At 46.2% G+C, this 16,973-nt stretch overlaps 2 protein-coding genes across 4 annotated transcripts in view; one reads left to right on the top strand and one right to left on the bottom strand.

Annotated features, from left to right (window-relative positions):
• The window catches only part of LOC138504026 (putative nuclease HARBI1), a 292,079-nt gene that overhangs the window by 73,234 nt on the left and 201,872 nt on the right, over window positions 1–16,973 (top strand). The window lies entirely within an intron of this gene.
• The window catches only part of STRC (stereocilin), a 543,934-nt gene that overhangs the window by 433,366 nt on the left and 93,595 nt on the right, over window positions 1–16,973 (bottom strand). Inside the window, exons 5-6 of the mRNA XM_069624197.1 lie at window positions 13,956–14,021; window positions 12,969–13,079 (exon numbers count right to left, since the gene is read on the bottom strand). Of these exons, the coding sequence (XP_069480298.1) occupies window positions 12,969–13,079; window positions 13,956–14,021 (177 nt within the window). The remainder of the gene's footprint in view (window positions 1–12,968; window positions 13,080–13,955; window positions 14,022–16,973) is intronic.

Here is a 16,973-nt window from a genome sequence, read left to right as displayed (position 1 = left end):
AGCTCTTTAATCCGGTACAATCTTTCTTCACAAATAAGATCAAGAAAATCTATGATGGAATTGAGAATAAGACCATGGGAGCAGCTAATCTTGGGACACTGCATATGCATGTGTTACAGGAGGCCTTACGCTCTTCTTTGCCCATTATACCGACTTTCCTGGAACTGATTTTTTTTTTTAAAGCAATACCTCTGGCTCCCTCTAGATCCATATCCCACCAAATTGTTTAAGGAATTGTAAGTGTTCCTACTTCTTTAAATATTGTCCTTGGGACAGACACTTCTGCTCTGGAAACTTCAGTATTTCTAAATTGTTCAAAACAAATCATAGTTATCCTTTTGCTAAAGAAACCATATGCAGAGTAACCAGTGACCGAAATAAAACATTACCTACCTTGCATTATTGAAGCAAATAGCTGATTAACTTCTGCCCTGCAGGAGTGCAAGGAGGAGTAGAGGCAAAAGAACCCACTCTGCCCTCACACTTCTACAAACCAAGAGCCAACACAACTGGTAAAAAGAGGCACAGGTAAGAGATATACCTCCTTTTCTTTAAGTGCTAACAGGGGCCGAGGAAAGGATAAACTATCAAGAGGGGTGTGAATGTAGTTCAATAGATACCCAAACAGCAAAGTATAACACTCCAAAATAAAGGAATGTCACTCAAGGTTCTATTCAAATATATACTTTAATCAAACACACCATGTACAATAATCAATAAGTAGAAAACACTGTGAAAACCCACTCCTGTAGAAGGAATGCGGAATATGCAAAGATAGAATAGATGCAGCACTCTGGGTAATGTGTCGGGGAGAAAGGCGATAAAAGACCACAATGTTCAAAGGATATGTTCTTAAAGTTGTAAAAGGGATTAACATGATGTATCCAGTTTCTAGGGCCCAAAGATGGACAAGCGGGGCAGATATTAATCAATGATACATTTGCAATGCTATCAGTGGTTCGTGGTCCCAGAAGCAGAGGTTACCGCCAATGGTCCCTGCAGATGGATGGTTAGGGGACATAGTTCGCCTCTGCCATTCTGCCTGAACACCTACCACCATCTCACAAGTGGAGGGCTCTGAAAAGAACTGCTCTCCAATCAGGGTCCAATGAAATCTTGTTGCAGGATTGGGGACCAAAGGGTGAGTCAAATAATTGGTGTGAGACCCATTCTTTTAAAGGGGAAAGCCCACAGGTGATTAGACTAAAGCTAGGCTGCTTTAGGGGTCCGAGCCCTGCATTTGAAACAAGTGGAGTTTGCCCTTCTGACATCACACCCAAAGTGCTTTGTTCTAGAGGACGTGGAGGGGAGAGTAAAGAGAAAGAGAGGCAGACTGAACCAAGATGTCAGAATCTTCCCAGAACTGTTCAAATTTCTCTCTGGCTACACTAATCCCACCCCCTTTCCTTCACAATAAAACCAAAGGTCTTTAGATATGCAGCACCCTGTTGTGAGGACTAGCCCATTGTGGATGGGTGTGCCCTTTGATTCCTGTTCCCAGGCTAGCTGCCTGTGGAGTGACTGTCTCTGGGGAATGGATGTCAACTGCCCTTACTAAGGAACAAAGAGAGGCCATCCCCCCCAAGTCTGCAATCCTGCCAGCGGGCAGGCAGTGCCTTGTCTGGAATTAATACACACAACCCTTCCACAGCTGTACTGGGCCCACCAGGCTGACACATGGGTGATATCAATTTAATGTGGCTGGGATAACTATGAGGGATGCTGGCCACCATATCCTAACCCAGTTATGACTTATATTTACAGTTTACCCTGCCACCAGGACAGTATCTTCAGAGTTATGCAGTTTTTGGAACAGGGGTGCATATCCTAAATTCAGCCCCTGTGCAACAGAGACTTGGCTGTCACTGCAGCGGTCAAAGAGGGCTCATGCAACCTTTGAACCTGCTCTGTACCACTGGTAGAGCAGGTGCTGCGTATCAGGATACTGATGTAGCAGTGCACAAGTACATACTATGCTTCTGGCATGGAGCTTATGAAAGGGGAATCTGATCAGCAGATTTCCCTCTCAGAGATGGAATTACCCACATCATTTTTATTAATTATTACAAATGTAAAACAAGCCAGGGCTCCTACACCCTTGTAAGGCTGCAATTCCTCACATATTGATTGGGCAAATGGACTGGGCCTCATTATGGGGTAGGTGGTAAGGGATTACTGGCACCGGTAAGGACACCTGTGCCAGTAATCCCTTACCACCCTATTCCGAGGTCTCTTAGCGGGTCCCTTCCTTAACACCTGGTCTGACCAGGTGTTAAGGATGGGACCCGTTAAGGGACTTCAGAGTTAATAACGGTACCGCAAATTGCCCCCTATGGGGGCTCGAATGGGAATGGGGAATGGTTCTCGGAATGGGGACTTACCGGGTCCTCCAAGGTTGTAATGACCCTGTAAATCCCTATTTCGGGAACCCGGAATGCGGTAAGGGGGTCACCATGGTGCTAACAGCACCATGGCTACCTCCTACCGCGTAATGAGGCCCACTGTCTTCCTAATAAGCAGGCTTTAAGCGTTGTCATAGCTCTGAAACTGTTGCAATCTCAGCTGCATCCGAGACCATCAGCCACCATATTCTCCTAGATACACTGCATAACTCCGACATTGTGGGCTCTGCTTTGAATTTGTTCCGTTAGGTTATTTCTGCCAGAAGCTATGCAGTTACCGTAGGCCCATTCCAATCTGCTCTTAAACCTCTAAACTGTGGTGTGCTACAAGATTCAACATCATCACCCATTCCGTTCAACCTTTATGTCCAACTACTGATGAAACTATTATCTCATTTTTTAATTCTGTATCTGAGATATGCAGGTGATGTGCAGACGCTTATTAAGTTACAACCAGTCACTGATTCAGAACCAAGGAATTATTCAGTGTGTATGATCGAATTGAATGCTGCGTTATAACCTAAACATTCAAAGTGAATGCAAGGAAAATGGAGATTATGGTGGCAGGAGCACTGCACACAGATTGGACAAGAAAGATTTGGCCTTCTGCCCTTTGCACCTCCCCACCTCCAGTTATTCAGGCGAGAAATGTGGGCGTTATAATTGACAACTCGCAGCTGACTTTGAATCCCAAATTAAGCTGTTTTCTAAATCCAGCTATTACCATTGCGCCTGCTGCACTGTTTCTTTCCCCATTTAACATTTCAGTTTAAGATTCAAGCAGTATTAGCAATACTGCTGTCTCGACTAGATTTTTAAAATGGTAATAATCTTGGTTTAACAACCTATTAATTTCCAAAAGTTGCGCTGTGTGTTTCTGCAGTGTTTCACTCACTGGAATTGTGCTGCAGCCAGTCTTTTTTCTTTGTTCATGGCTGGAGGCAGCCTTCAATGAGACCTTCTCTAGCGGAGCGTGCAGTGTGCGCTGTGTGTTTCTGCAGTGTTTTACTCACTGGAATTGTGCTGGAGTATTCTCTAGCGGAGCACACGCTGTGCGCTGTGGGGGTTTCCATGTTCCCGTGTGACAGCATGGGCAGCTCAGCTGAGTCCAGCCCATTGGCCATTGTGACTGGCTCATCAGTGAAATGACTGGTTAGGATTTCACCTCAAAAGGTATTCCCAGGTACTCCTAGTTATTCTTTTTTCGTTGGCTTACTGCATCCTTCAGGGCTAGGCATGTTCTCATTCAGCCCCCCCCCACGATGCACGGCGTCCGCAGCTTTAAACACTCAATGGAGCAGGAGATAGCCCATGGTTAGGGACCGGTCTCCTGTCCAGACAGCACGAATAACAATGCAACATCAGACAACATGCCCACGGAGATCTCTCTTGGCCCGCTGCCTTTGCAGCAAAACTTAGCACTGCTTTCGAATACGAGGGTCGGGGGGAGTGGCAGACCCTATAACGGTCCCCATGAAGGAGCTCAAACACAGCAACACCATGATATCACATGCTCTCCGAGTCAAGTGTACCCAGAGGATTTGTTGGACTGTGCCGACTCCAACTTCATTGCAGACATATCAATATTGGCCCCGGTAATATCTCTGGAACCGTCTAAGCGGGTTCGCTTGTCATTGGGGTCCCACACAGTAGTTCCCCTGGCTACTTGCCCGGGTACTCCCCAAGTGATCATGTAGGAAGTGTTTTTGCAGAAATTTACGGGGAAGGTGGCGTTTAAGTCACCTCCTCATGGCGATGATGCAAGGCTCTCTCCTAATCAAGTGGAAGCCCGTCTGTTTTTTAATCAACCAGGTCCCGATTCTTCCCAATGTTTTTCTCCAATGAAGAGCCCTGGCACCGTGCAGAACCAAGGCAACCAGCTCTTGCCTTCAAAACAACCCTATGGCCAGCCCTTGTGTCAGGAAGAGCCCATAATTGATGCAGTTTGCTTTCCAGTTCTTTCTAGGATTTTGGATACAATGGACCGGGGCAATGATCAGAGGTGGCATGAACTGTGTGAAGTGCGCTCAATTCTAAAAGATTTATCTGCTAAAATGAATTTTATTGAAGGTTTTATTATGGCTTCCGAAATGTATAATGTGTGAGACGGGAAACGTCACGGAGAGGCATATTGTATCACTGATTACCCATGTAGAGCCTCTCAAACGGCACCCTTGGACACAACTGTGTTTGGTGGGGTCCCTGTTGAGCTGGCTAGTTCGGCTACAGCTTGTGGATCACTGAAATTGGATGTAGAATCCATGTTGCAAACCGCGGTTGTGATACATCCCATTGCTGAGGCAGCTATATTGCACCCCTTGGGTTTCACCACTGAGGGGACGCAGACCACAGCCGAGGTTGTATTGGCATGGAAATCCCTGCCTACCCAGATTGTTGTCACCAAAAAGAAAAAAAGAAAGCCAAAAATGCTGAAAAAGTACATGCTACGTCAGGCCAAAATAACAAAAGCACCCTTGCATTTTTACGGTCTGTGACAGAACAAATCAAAGTTTTCGCGTCACGTAAACCAAAGTCGCCGGCTACGCGGAAGAGGGAAACAGACATAGCTTCTTCCACTAACTCGCATTCTAAAAGGTTAAAATTGCTGGAAACTGGCAATAAGCCTAGCAGTTTAATTACAACTTACTCAAAACCTAAAGACAAAATTGCGACCAAAAATGTGGTTAACTTTTCTAGGCTTTCTACTTATTCTACTGATTCTGTAGAGTGTGATTCTAATTTGATTTCAAATGTTGTTTATGAACTACTGGATGGTCCTTTGAGCTTGGGGGTAAGGGGTGAGAGGGCTAGTGAACCTTTGATAGTTGGAAGTGTTCAGGCAGCAGTAGTGTTAAATTCAACTGCCTCTAAAGGCCCAACTACTTTGGCACCCTTTACGCTCCAAATAATAGGGGACATTGATGGGGGCACCTACTCCCAAGTCTAGTGAGGTCCAGTACAAATTTGGGGGAGAGTTTAGCCTATCTTTCAATTAAACATACGTTAAGATCAATGGGGTCTACCCAGTGAATCGCCAACGTAGCTTGGCTTTGTTCAAAGAAATCCCATCTTTATACTCACTGACATTTAGAGATATTACAAGAATATTTTTTTCCGATTTCAGAAGGGTGGACGTTGTAAAAGTGGGTTTTCATTCTCACTTGCTTAAGAATTTGGTTATGGCCGAATCCGAGAGGCTGGGTAACATGGGATACTTGCTAATTGAAGTTTGTAAAGAAGTGCTATCTGTCAGTCAAAGGGATACCTCCAGTCAGGGTTTTTATTTAATTACACATGAACCCCTGCTAGTTCATTTTAAACTGCTCTCCATCCGTTCCACTGGTGCAGGGCGCACTATTGATAAAAAAGCGCACTGTATCATATGATTCGGCTCACATGATCAATTCCCTTGAAGAGCATAAATGGGGGGAAAGGTTCCAAATGAAATCTGGCCACTCGATTGCTCTCATGAAACATGCACGGTTTTTACCATCTTCATTGTAACAGAGTGTTTTGGGATGAGGCATACCTTATTTGTCTGCAGGAAACCTTTATGTTAGATACCCCAGCTCTGGATGGTTTTCCCGTCTTACATGAGCCTGCCCAAAAAGGGCAAAAAGAATGGAAATGATTAAAGCTAACTATAAAAAACCCACGATGAGGATCTCATGAATGGTTCACTCTCGCCCCAAATCTCTTCGACCAGAGGCACAAAGCAGGGATGCCCGCTCTCACCCCTCTTGTACGCAATGTTTCTAGAACCGCTCCTGATAAGAATACGAGAGACGCAACAAATAGAGGGCATAAAAATGGGAGGAGAGGAACATAAAATGTTTCCTTCGCGGACGACATGCTTCTGGCCCTGAAGAAACCAGAACAACCCCTCCCAGCCCTCTTAATCTCCAGCCAAAAAATCAATAGGCACAAATCGGAAATTCTGAACCTGATGGCGGACGCCGTAAGGATGGACAGCTTGGCCCGCACCACCCACTTGAAGAAGGCCAGTGACAGCATTACAAACTTAGGGATCAACTACCACCCTCGATAAAACAGCTATATAGTGGCAACTATCCGATTCTCCTAGGCAAATTGAAGGCAGACCTAACAAAATGGAACCCCCTTAACATCTTATGGTGGGGTAGACTGACGGTCATCAAAATGTCGGTCCTACTGAGGCTCCTCTACTATTTTCAAAAACTCCCGATAAAAGTACCTAGGACATTCTTTAAGGTACTCAATAAACTGGTTTCCGCCTTCATATAGCAATACAGACCACGAGAGTGGCGATGGCGACCCTAACAGCGCAAAAGACCAATGGTGGATTTACACTCTCCCACTTCAGAACATATTATGAAGTGGCACAACTGCGAGTTATAAAAGAATGGGTCGCAATCCCCATCAACATGTGTGGGTATGACAAGATGAAGCAGTAGCTGGAGCCCCCCTGTCAAACCTGCTATGGCTTCAAAAGCGATATAGACATCCGAACACCAAAATCAGCGAGAAGCATGGAATACAGCCATCAAAAGAGGGACCCTCAAGACACACCCGTCACCCTTCACCTCAATGTTTGGGAACCCCGATTTCAAGCCAGGAATGGAACAGAAAGCATACAACAGCTGGAGACAAGCAGGATGCACAAAAGTGCGAGACATGTACAAGGGGCAAACAATCATGACATTCCGGGATTGCATGCAGGAGGTGAGAATAAACCCCACAGAAGAATATCAATATACTCAATTAAAGCATTGGTTATTGTCCCCCTCTAATAGGGACGCCGCCACAAGCAAACGGACACGGACTCCCATAAACTGATCTCAAAACTATACAAACTGCTCAACGAACAAGGAGAAGAAATCCAGTGGAACTACATGAAGAAGTGGGAAAGGATGCTGGAAGAACCAATAAAATCAGACCTATGGCGAGAGGCATGGAATACAATCCCCAAGCTGACACGATCCATGCAGCTAAGAGAAATGTGGCAAAAAGTACTCCTATACTGGCATTACACCCCAGCGAGGCTTCATGCAATGTACCCCGCCACAAGTGACAAGTCTTGGCGAGGATGCACAGCAAAGGGAGACTGGAAGCCATATGGTGGACCTGTCCGGCCAAAGCAAGCTTATAGGGGGAGATAGAAGAGCAAGTGGGGAGTATGGTGCAGGGAGCTCACGGACTGGAGGACAGGATTTGGCTGTCGGGCATGTGGGACCCGAACCACAGAGCATACACAAAATCACAACAGAGAGGAGTGATGACGCGGATCATAGCGGCATGGCTAACCATAGGCCAGCACTGGAAACAGAAGAACCCATCAACGACATTTGTTCGGCTCCAGAAAGTGTGGACATTTGTTGCAATGGAATGGATGACATGCAAAATCCAAGGCCTCCCGGAAGTCTTTCGTACAGAATGGGGTAATATCCTCACATTTCTTCAAAGTGACTACATGCTCCAATGGTGCCCGTACAATATCAGACTCCTGGACATTCTGTGAACCTATATACACCAACAGACAATGGACCCGGATCCGCCATCCAAGGGGCAGGGGGCAGGGGAAGAGGGAGTTGGGAAGGGAAGTTGCTAATGTTGATAAGATACACTGTAAAAGCAAGAAAAATATATATATTTGTTTAAATGTGCAAAACGAGAGACCTTTTGGTGGCTTACTGACTGCCTGTCCAATTTCGCAAGGTTCTGGGGTTGAAAATCTCCTACTGGGGTGTGGTGACATTCTGGATATAAAGATTACATGGTGTGATGCTGCTGACCTTGTCGGGAAGTCGTTGATTGTGCTAAACGTCTACTACAATCCTGCCTCTACATGTCTGGTTAACTTTTTATCCATCTTTATTAAGTGCATTGAATGCTATTATGTCTCCAAAGACACAATAGCGCTGTGAGAATCGTCAAATAAAAAGGAAAACAGAACACATCAGTGAAGATAGGAGAAATCTACACTGGCTTACTATCGAAGTTAGAATACAGTTTAAAACCCTGACGCTAGCCCACAGGTGCGTCCATGGGAAAGCCCCAGGATACCTCAACAAGAAACTGGTTACATATGTACCGAGGTGGGCACTCAGGTCTGAAGCCCAGGGCAACCTCGTAACCACCAGTTTCAAGAAAATCAACAGATTCAGCAAAGCATTTCACACCAAAGCTGCGACCTTATGGAATAACCTCCCACCACAAATAAGACTGGAGCTCTCATACATTACCTTCCGAATGAAACTCAAGACTCACTTGTTTAGATAACTCCCTTAATCTAAGCTAAAACCCGCCTGAAAATCCATAGATTCATGTTGTCCCGTGACTTGTTTTTATAATGTGACTCTGCTTGTACATGTGGCGCCCTGATGCCTGCGGGCTCCGGTGCGGTAGAAATAAATAAATAAATACAAATAAAGAAAGCAACTGGTCTCGTTATCATGAGTGACATTAAATAAGAATATCTAGATGCTGCCTGGTACAATCAAGTACACAACTGTCAATACTCACAGAACGCCAGCGTTGGGGGGAGATTGGTATGCACTTTTCTTTTTTTGTTATAACTTAACATGGTAGAAGAGAGGGCGACATTCTGCCTAAATATACCTGGTCTAGCGGAAGCCATCGATCAACACTAGATTACGTGTTCACCTGGGACTCCATGGTGGGCAGTTTTCATGGTTTGAAGGTTAAACATTGCCAGGAGAGCGACCACTCGCAGTTCCAATTACCATGGGTAGGGTACAATAATGTGGGGCCCACAACAAAGTCTTCATCCCTCATTGAGATCAGACCCCGTGATCAAGCGGTTCTGTGGCGTTCCAAAATAGCTCATCACTTTAATATTTAAAGTAGTACAGCAGTTATTGGAGGGAACCTTCACTGACATGTCCTCCGTCATGTTTAGCCAACATTTACAGATTATATTGCAGGGTTTAATACCCCCGACTATGTTGTCCTAAAGGATACCACGTCCTGATTTTTCCCATAAAAATAACATAGTTTTGAGCTTAAGAAAAAGAAAATTAAGACAGGACATTAGAAAATCTAATAAATTGGGCTCTGTGGCTCTTATGCTAATAAGGAAACTTAGACAAATTTATAGAAATTTGTTCAGGGGCCACAGGTACTTACTTTTCCAAAAAAGACGCAGAGTGTATGCTATCCCCATTGAACTCAAGAGACTGGTCGAATTTCTGGTGGTTAATACGAGGTCAAGTGGTTCAGATATCATTACAAGCACAGCCAATTTCGGTGTCTGTTTGGGAGGCTTATCATAACACCTTATATGGCTGTGCTAATGGTATGAACACCTCCACCATGGCTTCTGACGTAGCACTGGTGCCTTTTCCCTCATGGGAGAATTTGAAAATTGACACAGAAGACATAGGGCCTCATTACAAGGTGGGCGGTAAGGGATTACCGGCACCGGTAAGGGCACCGGTGCCGGTAATCCCTTACCACCCTACTACGAGTTCCCTTTGCGGGTCCCGCTAAGGCCGCCTAGTTTTAACAGGCGGACTTAGCGGTAGCCGCAAAGGGACTTTGGAGCTAATAACGGTACCGCAATTAGCGGTACCGTTATTAGCGCCTTCCCCATTCCCATTGAGCCCTATGGGGGCTCAAATGGAAATGGGGAAGGGCCCTGGTGAATGGGGAATTACCGGTCCCGCCAACCTTGGAATGGACCGGTAATTGGTTCATTCACCAGGGAGGAGTGGGTAGGGTTTTGGAGACAACCATGGAGCTAATAGCTCCATGGTTACCTCCAACCTTGTAATGAGGCCCATAGTCTGGGCAATTAAGAGGTCAAAAAAATTGAATGCACCTGGCTCGGACGGACTAACGAATCTTACTTTAAAAACGGCTCTGCTACTATGGGCAGAGAGGTCTTTCTGCTTTTGTACCTTAAAGTGCTATTGAGTCATCAATTTCCGCCTATGTGGAAGGAGGCAATAGTTGTGATCTTTAAAAAGGGAGATTGAGTGGATCCTGCAAATTACTGCCCAATCTCTCTACTAGATTCCTCATATAAGATCTTCTCGAGATTCCTATTGCGTGATCTGGAGCATTGGGCAGAGGTTTCAGGGAAATTCAATCTGGCTTCAGAAAGGGGGCCAGTACATCCCTTAATTGTTTCCATATTCACCTACTAACCAAACAAGGGCTTCAGTCAAAGCATAGCTTGTATGTGGCCTTTTTAGACATCACAAAGGCATTTGATTGTGTAGATCTCTTATGCTTATGGAAGATGTTAAGGACTGGGGTTGCCCTGAATACCTGGTCAGTAATTTGGAACAGCTACACACAGATATTCGTCTGAAGGTCCGATTAGATCAAAGGGGGAACTATACGGAATGAATTTGTGCAGCACCTGGTCTTTGACAGGGCTGCATGTTAGCGCTGTTCCTATTTAATTTGTATATTCTAGGAATAGGAGCGCCTTGGCCACTATTGTTGCAAATCCACCGAAATTGGAGTTCACTAAACTGCAGTATCATCTTTACGCAGATGACATTGTTCTGCTGGATTGCACCACAGTGGGATTGCAAACCTCTTGGTCAATACTTTAAGGACCTTAGTTTGCACATTAATGTTCCTAAATCCAAGTTCCTCATAATGAATCGGGTAGAAGACATTTTGGCTAGTATATAGATGGTAAAAAAAATGAGAAAGTATCTGAATTCAAATACCTGGGTGCAGTCTTCAAATCGAAGCGATCATTGGTCTTCACAAATCTGGCCCTTGAACGAAAAGCTGTTTTGGCTGCTACCCAACTCCGAGTTTTTGATAATCAATATGGCAGATTCTCTCTTGCCCTAGTGATCAAGATGTAAAATCAACTTTTGGTTCTGAGATTGATTTATGGAGCTGAGGTGCGGGAAGAGGGTCTACTATGGTCAAAATTGGAAGCAACTGTTTGGAAGTGTATTCTTTCCCTACCATCGTGTGTTCCTTTCGCCGTGATTCGACACATTTTGGACCTGGTTTTGCTGGAGGCCATGATCTCTTGGCGTAGATTACAGCTATTACGAAGCATTCTATTTCCCCCTTTTGGTACTCTGTTTAAACAACTTAATGCATCTGCCACTCGAGGAGATTGCATTACTTTGACTCAATGGATTAATGGGTCCATGACCATATTTGTGGCCAACAACTTATGTTTCTCTGACCTGGAATATGCTCCTTTTAAAATAATTTGTAATGCTGTACATTAACGCTTGTGTGTGAAGTTTTATTGGATAAAGCTAAATCACAGAATAAAATAAAAATTACTTTCAAAATTACAAATATTGCAAAACACAGCAGATCAACAGTTAACCACAACTGGAAAGAATTCATTGCATCCCAAGCCTTGACCAAACACCATTGACTTGATTGGATATAAGGCACTATGCATTTAGCACATAACTTAGTATGGCACAGCTCCAACATGTCTACGAGGTAAGTTAATTCCCTGTACCCCATGTAGGCCACTCTGCTTGAAGAAGCAAATATTATTTCAACTAAGAAGGTTTAGAAACAAATAGCATTGGAGGCAGTGGCTTTATCACGCTTTCTATCCAGATGCGGAACAAACTACTTTTGTAGCGGAAAATAACATAGAATCATTTCCAGCTCTGGAAGTTGCTCATGAAGACTTACCGTTTGTCTACCGATACAGTTCCCCTTCATCACATTTGTTCCCATTTTCCAAACTGTTTACCAGTGCCGTGAGGCCCATTTGATGGTTGTGGCTTTCCAAAAATGTAACTTAACATAACATAAGAGTCCTCCACATTGCAGAGAGCTCAAGACAAGTGCTAGCGCGTGCTAATTCTTGCTATACCCCTTAGGATCAGTGCGACAGGGCAATCTAGCAGACCCTGAAGACTGTGCCTGGAGGTGGTGTCCTATGTCCAACAAGGATCCAGAGGACTTGTAGACTACATACAGGATAGTGAAGACGTGGGAGACATGGAAAACCATCCCCAAGCTTTCAACGAGAGCAATACAAAAAGACACATACACCCACCTACAATAGCGCACAAGGTCATACATCATTTGCTCCAGGCATAACATGCTGTTCTAAGTCCTTTTTTGGGGGAAATGCATACATCATCAGAAGGCAGTGAGGGGAACCTGGTACTGCTAGAAATGTGTATGTTGAAATTGGGTGCTGGCATGTAGCCCGATGAGGTTAGTCATTACACGAATGCATACCCCGATTGGGGCAATGATATGAGGAATCCATCCTGTGGTGGAGACAGTGAGCATTTGGGCATATGCTCTTTGATGGGCCAGTGGCTACAAACATAAATCCTCTGACAGAGGCAGAAGTTATAGGGAAAAACACCTGACTGGTGAAATGTCTATATGCATGCATCGTGATTAGCCGTTTATATGTGTTTTGACAGACGCCTCTTAGACCTAAGCTAGTTTACTATTGTACCTTTATTGGATCTGTTATTCTTTCTAGTGTTTGTTTTACTAGGGGTTTCTGCTTTGACTCGCCCCTGTGATCCACAAAGTATATCTGATGGTGGCACACAGGAATTGCCTCAATAAAATCCTGGCATGGGATCCTCTCCTTACCTGGGGAGCACCTTCCGCAGCCTTCAGCATCCGCAGCAGGTTCGTTACGGCTTCTGAGCTAAGACCCGTCAAACTAGCTTGAAAATCACTGACCGGTAGACTGAAATATTTCTGTGGGTAAGAGAACAGGGGATTAGCTTTTTTGAGTGGCCCAAAGCAATCACATACAGTGGTGCCAAACAGCTTTCCGCCAACTAGGACTTGACCAGACTGGCCGACTATCCTGACTGTGCTACACTGCGGCACTTGCAGTCTCCCTTAAGCTTTACTTCCTTTTCCTACAAAAGTCCAAATATGTCCAAACAGCCTTTAGTTACAGAGAAAGGTCTGCAGACAAGCTGGTGCCTCTGGGCTGGTAAGGCTGGGCCACAGTTGTATTTCAGGCAAACGCAAATTTTCCTTAGTTTTGCCCAACTTGCGGAGGCAGTGACCTGCCGAGAAACCTGCCAATGGGCAAGCAACTGCCCCAGCCTTACCCGTCTTTCAGAAGCACTGGTCTGACAGTGAATCTCCACCGATACCAAACCATTCCTACTCGGATTCCCAGGAAGTAACCCACATTTCATGCTAGACCGGTGAATCCCAAGGATAGGGAGGGAATGGCCCCCTGTGATGCTGAAGCCACCAGGATAATGGATCATTCCCCCTAGGCTCCCTATTGAGTCAGTGAATGCGGAATTAATAATTACCCTTTTTTCCTGCACACCCAGTGTACTGGCAGCGGTTATGGTATTACCAGCCTCCTTGCTCTGGGCACCCCTAAACATGCACAGTCTGGACACATGCAAATAAGATTAGGTCCACCAAGTAGGGCTTAGCCCCTGTTACTCGCACCAGTTCCATCAGTTGCTATGAACCACTGTGAAGTACAGCACTCTGGGTGCCATGGTCTAAACCCCGCAAACCTCTCGTGCCAGATAGAGCATGGCAGCTCTGTGAGCTCCCGCATGCAATGTGCGTTGCCAACTCGCATATGCATCAGTATACCTTTATGAGGGCCTGGTTCCTGGTGGGCACCGCCTGTTGGGTCAGCTCCAGTTGCAGCAACGTGCTCTAAATATATCAAAATGGCATGTTCAGACTATAAACATAGCACATGCAGAGGTAATGTACGGGCAGTGCAAACTTTCATCACAGAGCAGGCACAGCACGGGGAGCAGCAGTACGCAAATCCCACAGAATAGGTTCAATAGACACAGCAGCAGTGTGCAAGCTTCCCTCGAACACAGAAAAGGTGCAGCATGGGTAGAAGCAGTGCAAGCTTTGCACACACATCCAGAATAGGTAAAGCAGGTGCAGCAGCAGTGCAAGCTTCCCTCACACATTCAGAATAGGTAAAGCAGGTGCAGCAGCACTGCACGCTTCCCTCACACATCCAGAATAGGTAAAGCAGGTGCAGAAGCAGTGCAAGCTTCCCTCACACATCCAGAGATCTCTCTCTGGGGGTAGATCTCTCTCCGCGGCAGGGGCCTCCCTCTGGAACAGCCTTCCTGCCTCCCTGAAACTTGAGGAGAACCATCTCCGGTTCCGGAAGCACCTCAAAACCTTCCTCTTCACTTCTGCTTTCTCTCTCCCTCTCCCCTGCTAAATTCTTCACCAAAACTGCACTGATTCTGCAACTGGGCCACTCTCACCGACCTTGGTCCTGGGCCCAGTCACTCATCACTTGCACTGCCTCCCTGGCAACCCCTGCACTGCGGGACTGTCTCTGTATCACTACAGCCCCCCCCCCCAGCACTTGTCTGCACTTACCTTTGCACTTGCCACCAGCTGGCCCTATTTATTTATTATTTTATTTCTATTCTACTTATTTGCACTGCACTCCCCCCCCTTCCCCTTTTTCCCTTCCCCCTACCCCTGCACTTGCGCGGTCTGAATGACACCTGGCCTAGTAGGATCGTTGTCTGTCTTCCCCTTGTTCCCCCCTCCCTGCCTCGTCGCGCCTTGAAACACTTGTGTATAGGCACGTTACAAATGCCATATCATATCATATCATATCAGAATAGGTAAAGCAGGCAGAGCAGCAGTGCAAGCTTCCCTCACACATCCAGAATAGGTAAAGCAGGTGTAGCAGCAGTGCACGCTTCCCTCACACATCCAGAATAGGTAAAGCAGGTGCAGCAGCAGTGCAAGCTTCCCTCACACATTCAGAATAGGTAAAGCAGGTGCAGCAGCAGTGCACGCTTCCCTCACACATCCAGAATAGGTAAAGCAGGCGCAGAAGCAGTGCAAGCTTCCCTCACACATCCAGAATAGGTAAAGCAGGCAGAGCAGCAGTGCAAGCTTCCCTCATACATCCAGAATAGGTAAAGCAGGTGCAGCAGCAGTGCACGCTTCCCTCACACATCCAGAATAGGTAAAGCAGGTGCAGCAGCAGTGCAAGCTTCCCTCACACATTCAGAATAGGTAAAGCAGGTGCAGCAGCAGTGCACGCTTCCCTCACACATCCAGATTAGGTAAAGCAGGCGCAGAAGCAGTGCAAGCTTCCCTCACACCTCCAGAATAGGTAAAGCAGGCGCAGAAGCAGTGCAAGGTTCCCTCATACACCCAGAATATGTAAAGCAGGCACAGCAGCAGTGCAAGCTTCCCTCACACATCCAGAATAGATAATGCATGGGCAGAAGCAGTGCAAGCTTCCCTCACACTCCCAGAATAGGTAAAGCAGGCACAGCAACAGTGCAAGCTTCCCTCAGACACCCAGAATAGGTAAAGCAGGCACAGCAGCAGTGCAAGCTTCCCTCACACATCCAGAATACAGAACGCATGAGCAGATGCAGTGCAAGCTTTCCTCACACATCCAGAATAGGTAAAGCAGGCGCAGCAGCAGTGCAAGCTTCCCTCACACATCCAGAATAGGTAAAGCAGGCAGAGCAGCAGTGTAAGCTTCCCCCACACATCCACAATAGATAACACATGGGCAGAAGCAGTGCAAGCTTTCCTCACACATCCAGAATAGGTAAAGCAGGCGCAGCAGCAGTGCAAGCTTCCCTCACACATCCAGAATAGGTAAAGCAGGCAGAGCAGCAGTGCAAGCTTCCCTCACACATCCTGAATAGATATCACATGGGCAGAAGCAGTGCAAGCTACCCCCACACATCCAGAATAGGTAAAGCAGGCGCACAAGCAGTGCAAGCTTCCCTCACACATCCAGAATAGGTAAGGCAGGCGCAGCAGCAGTGCTAGCTTCCCTCACACATACATAATAGGTAAAGCAGGGCAGAAGCAGTGCACGCTTCCCTCACACATCCAGAATAGATAAAGGAGGCGCAGCAGCATTGCAGGCTTCCCTCACACATCCAGAATAGGTAAAGCAAGTGCAGCAGAGTGCAAGCTTCCCTCAGACATCCAGAATAGATCAAGCATGGGCAGAAGCCGTGCAAGCTTCCTTCACACATCCAGAATATGTAAAGCAGGCACAGCAGAAGTGCAGACTTCCCTCACACATCCATAATAGGTAAAGCAGACGTAGCAGAGCGGGTGCAGAAGCAGTGGAAGGTTCCCTCGTACATCCAGAATGGGTAAAGCAGGTGCAGCAGCAGTGCAAGCTTCCCTCACACATCTAGAATAGATCAAACATGGGCAGAAGCAGTGCAAGCTTCCCTCACACATCCAGAATATTTAAAAGAAGCACAGCAGAAGTGCAAACTTCCCTCACACTTCCAGAATAGGTAAAGCAGGCGTAGCAGACATAGCAGAGCAGGGGCAGAAGCAGTGGAAGCTTCCCTCACACATCCAGAATAGGTAAAGCAAGCGCAGCAGCAGTGCAAACTTCCCTCAGACATGCCAGGTATGGCATGAGCAACAGGGGAGCAGGTGAGTGTCAGATAAAGTAAAGACAGCAGCTGTACAAGCTTTCCTTGGACATACAGAATAGGGATATAGGTAGAGCACATAGAGAAGTAGTGCAAGCTTCCCCTGCGTGCAAAAGTTGCGCAAGGATGCTGCAATATGCAATATACTCTATAAATATGTAGCACAGGTGCAGCGCAGGCAGCATCAGGGAAA

This window comes from Ambystoma mexicanum, chromosome 11 (genome assembly GCF_040938575.1).
Source record: "Ambystoma mexicanum isolate Mex_15411 chromosome 11, UKY_AmexF1_1, whole genome shotgun sequence".
Classification (NCBI taxonomy): Eukaryota; Metazoa; Chordata; class Amphibia; order Caudata; family Ambystomatidae; genus Ambystoma; species Ambystoma mexicanum.
This window is presented reverse-complemented; position numbering and strand designations above follow the sequence as displayed.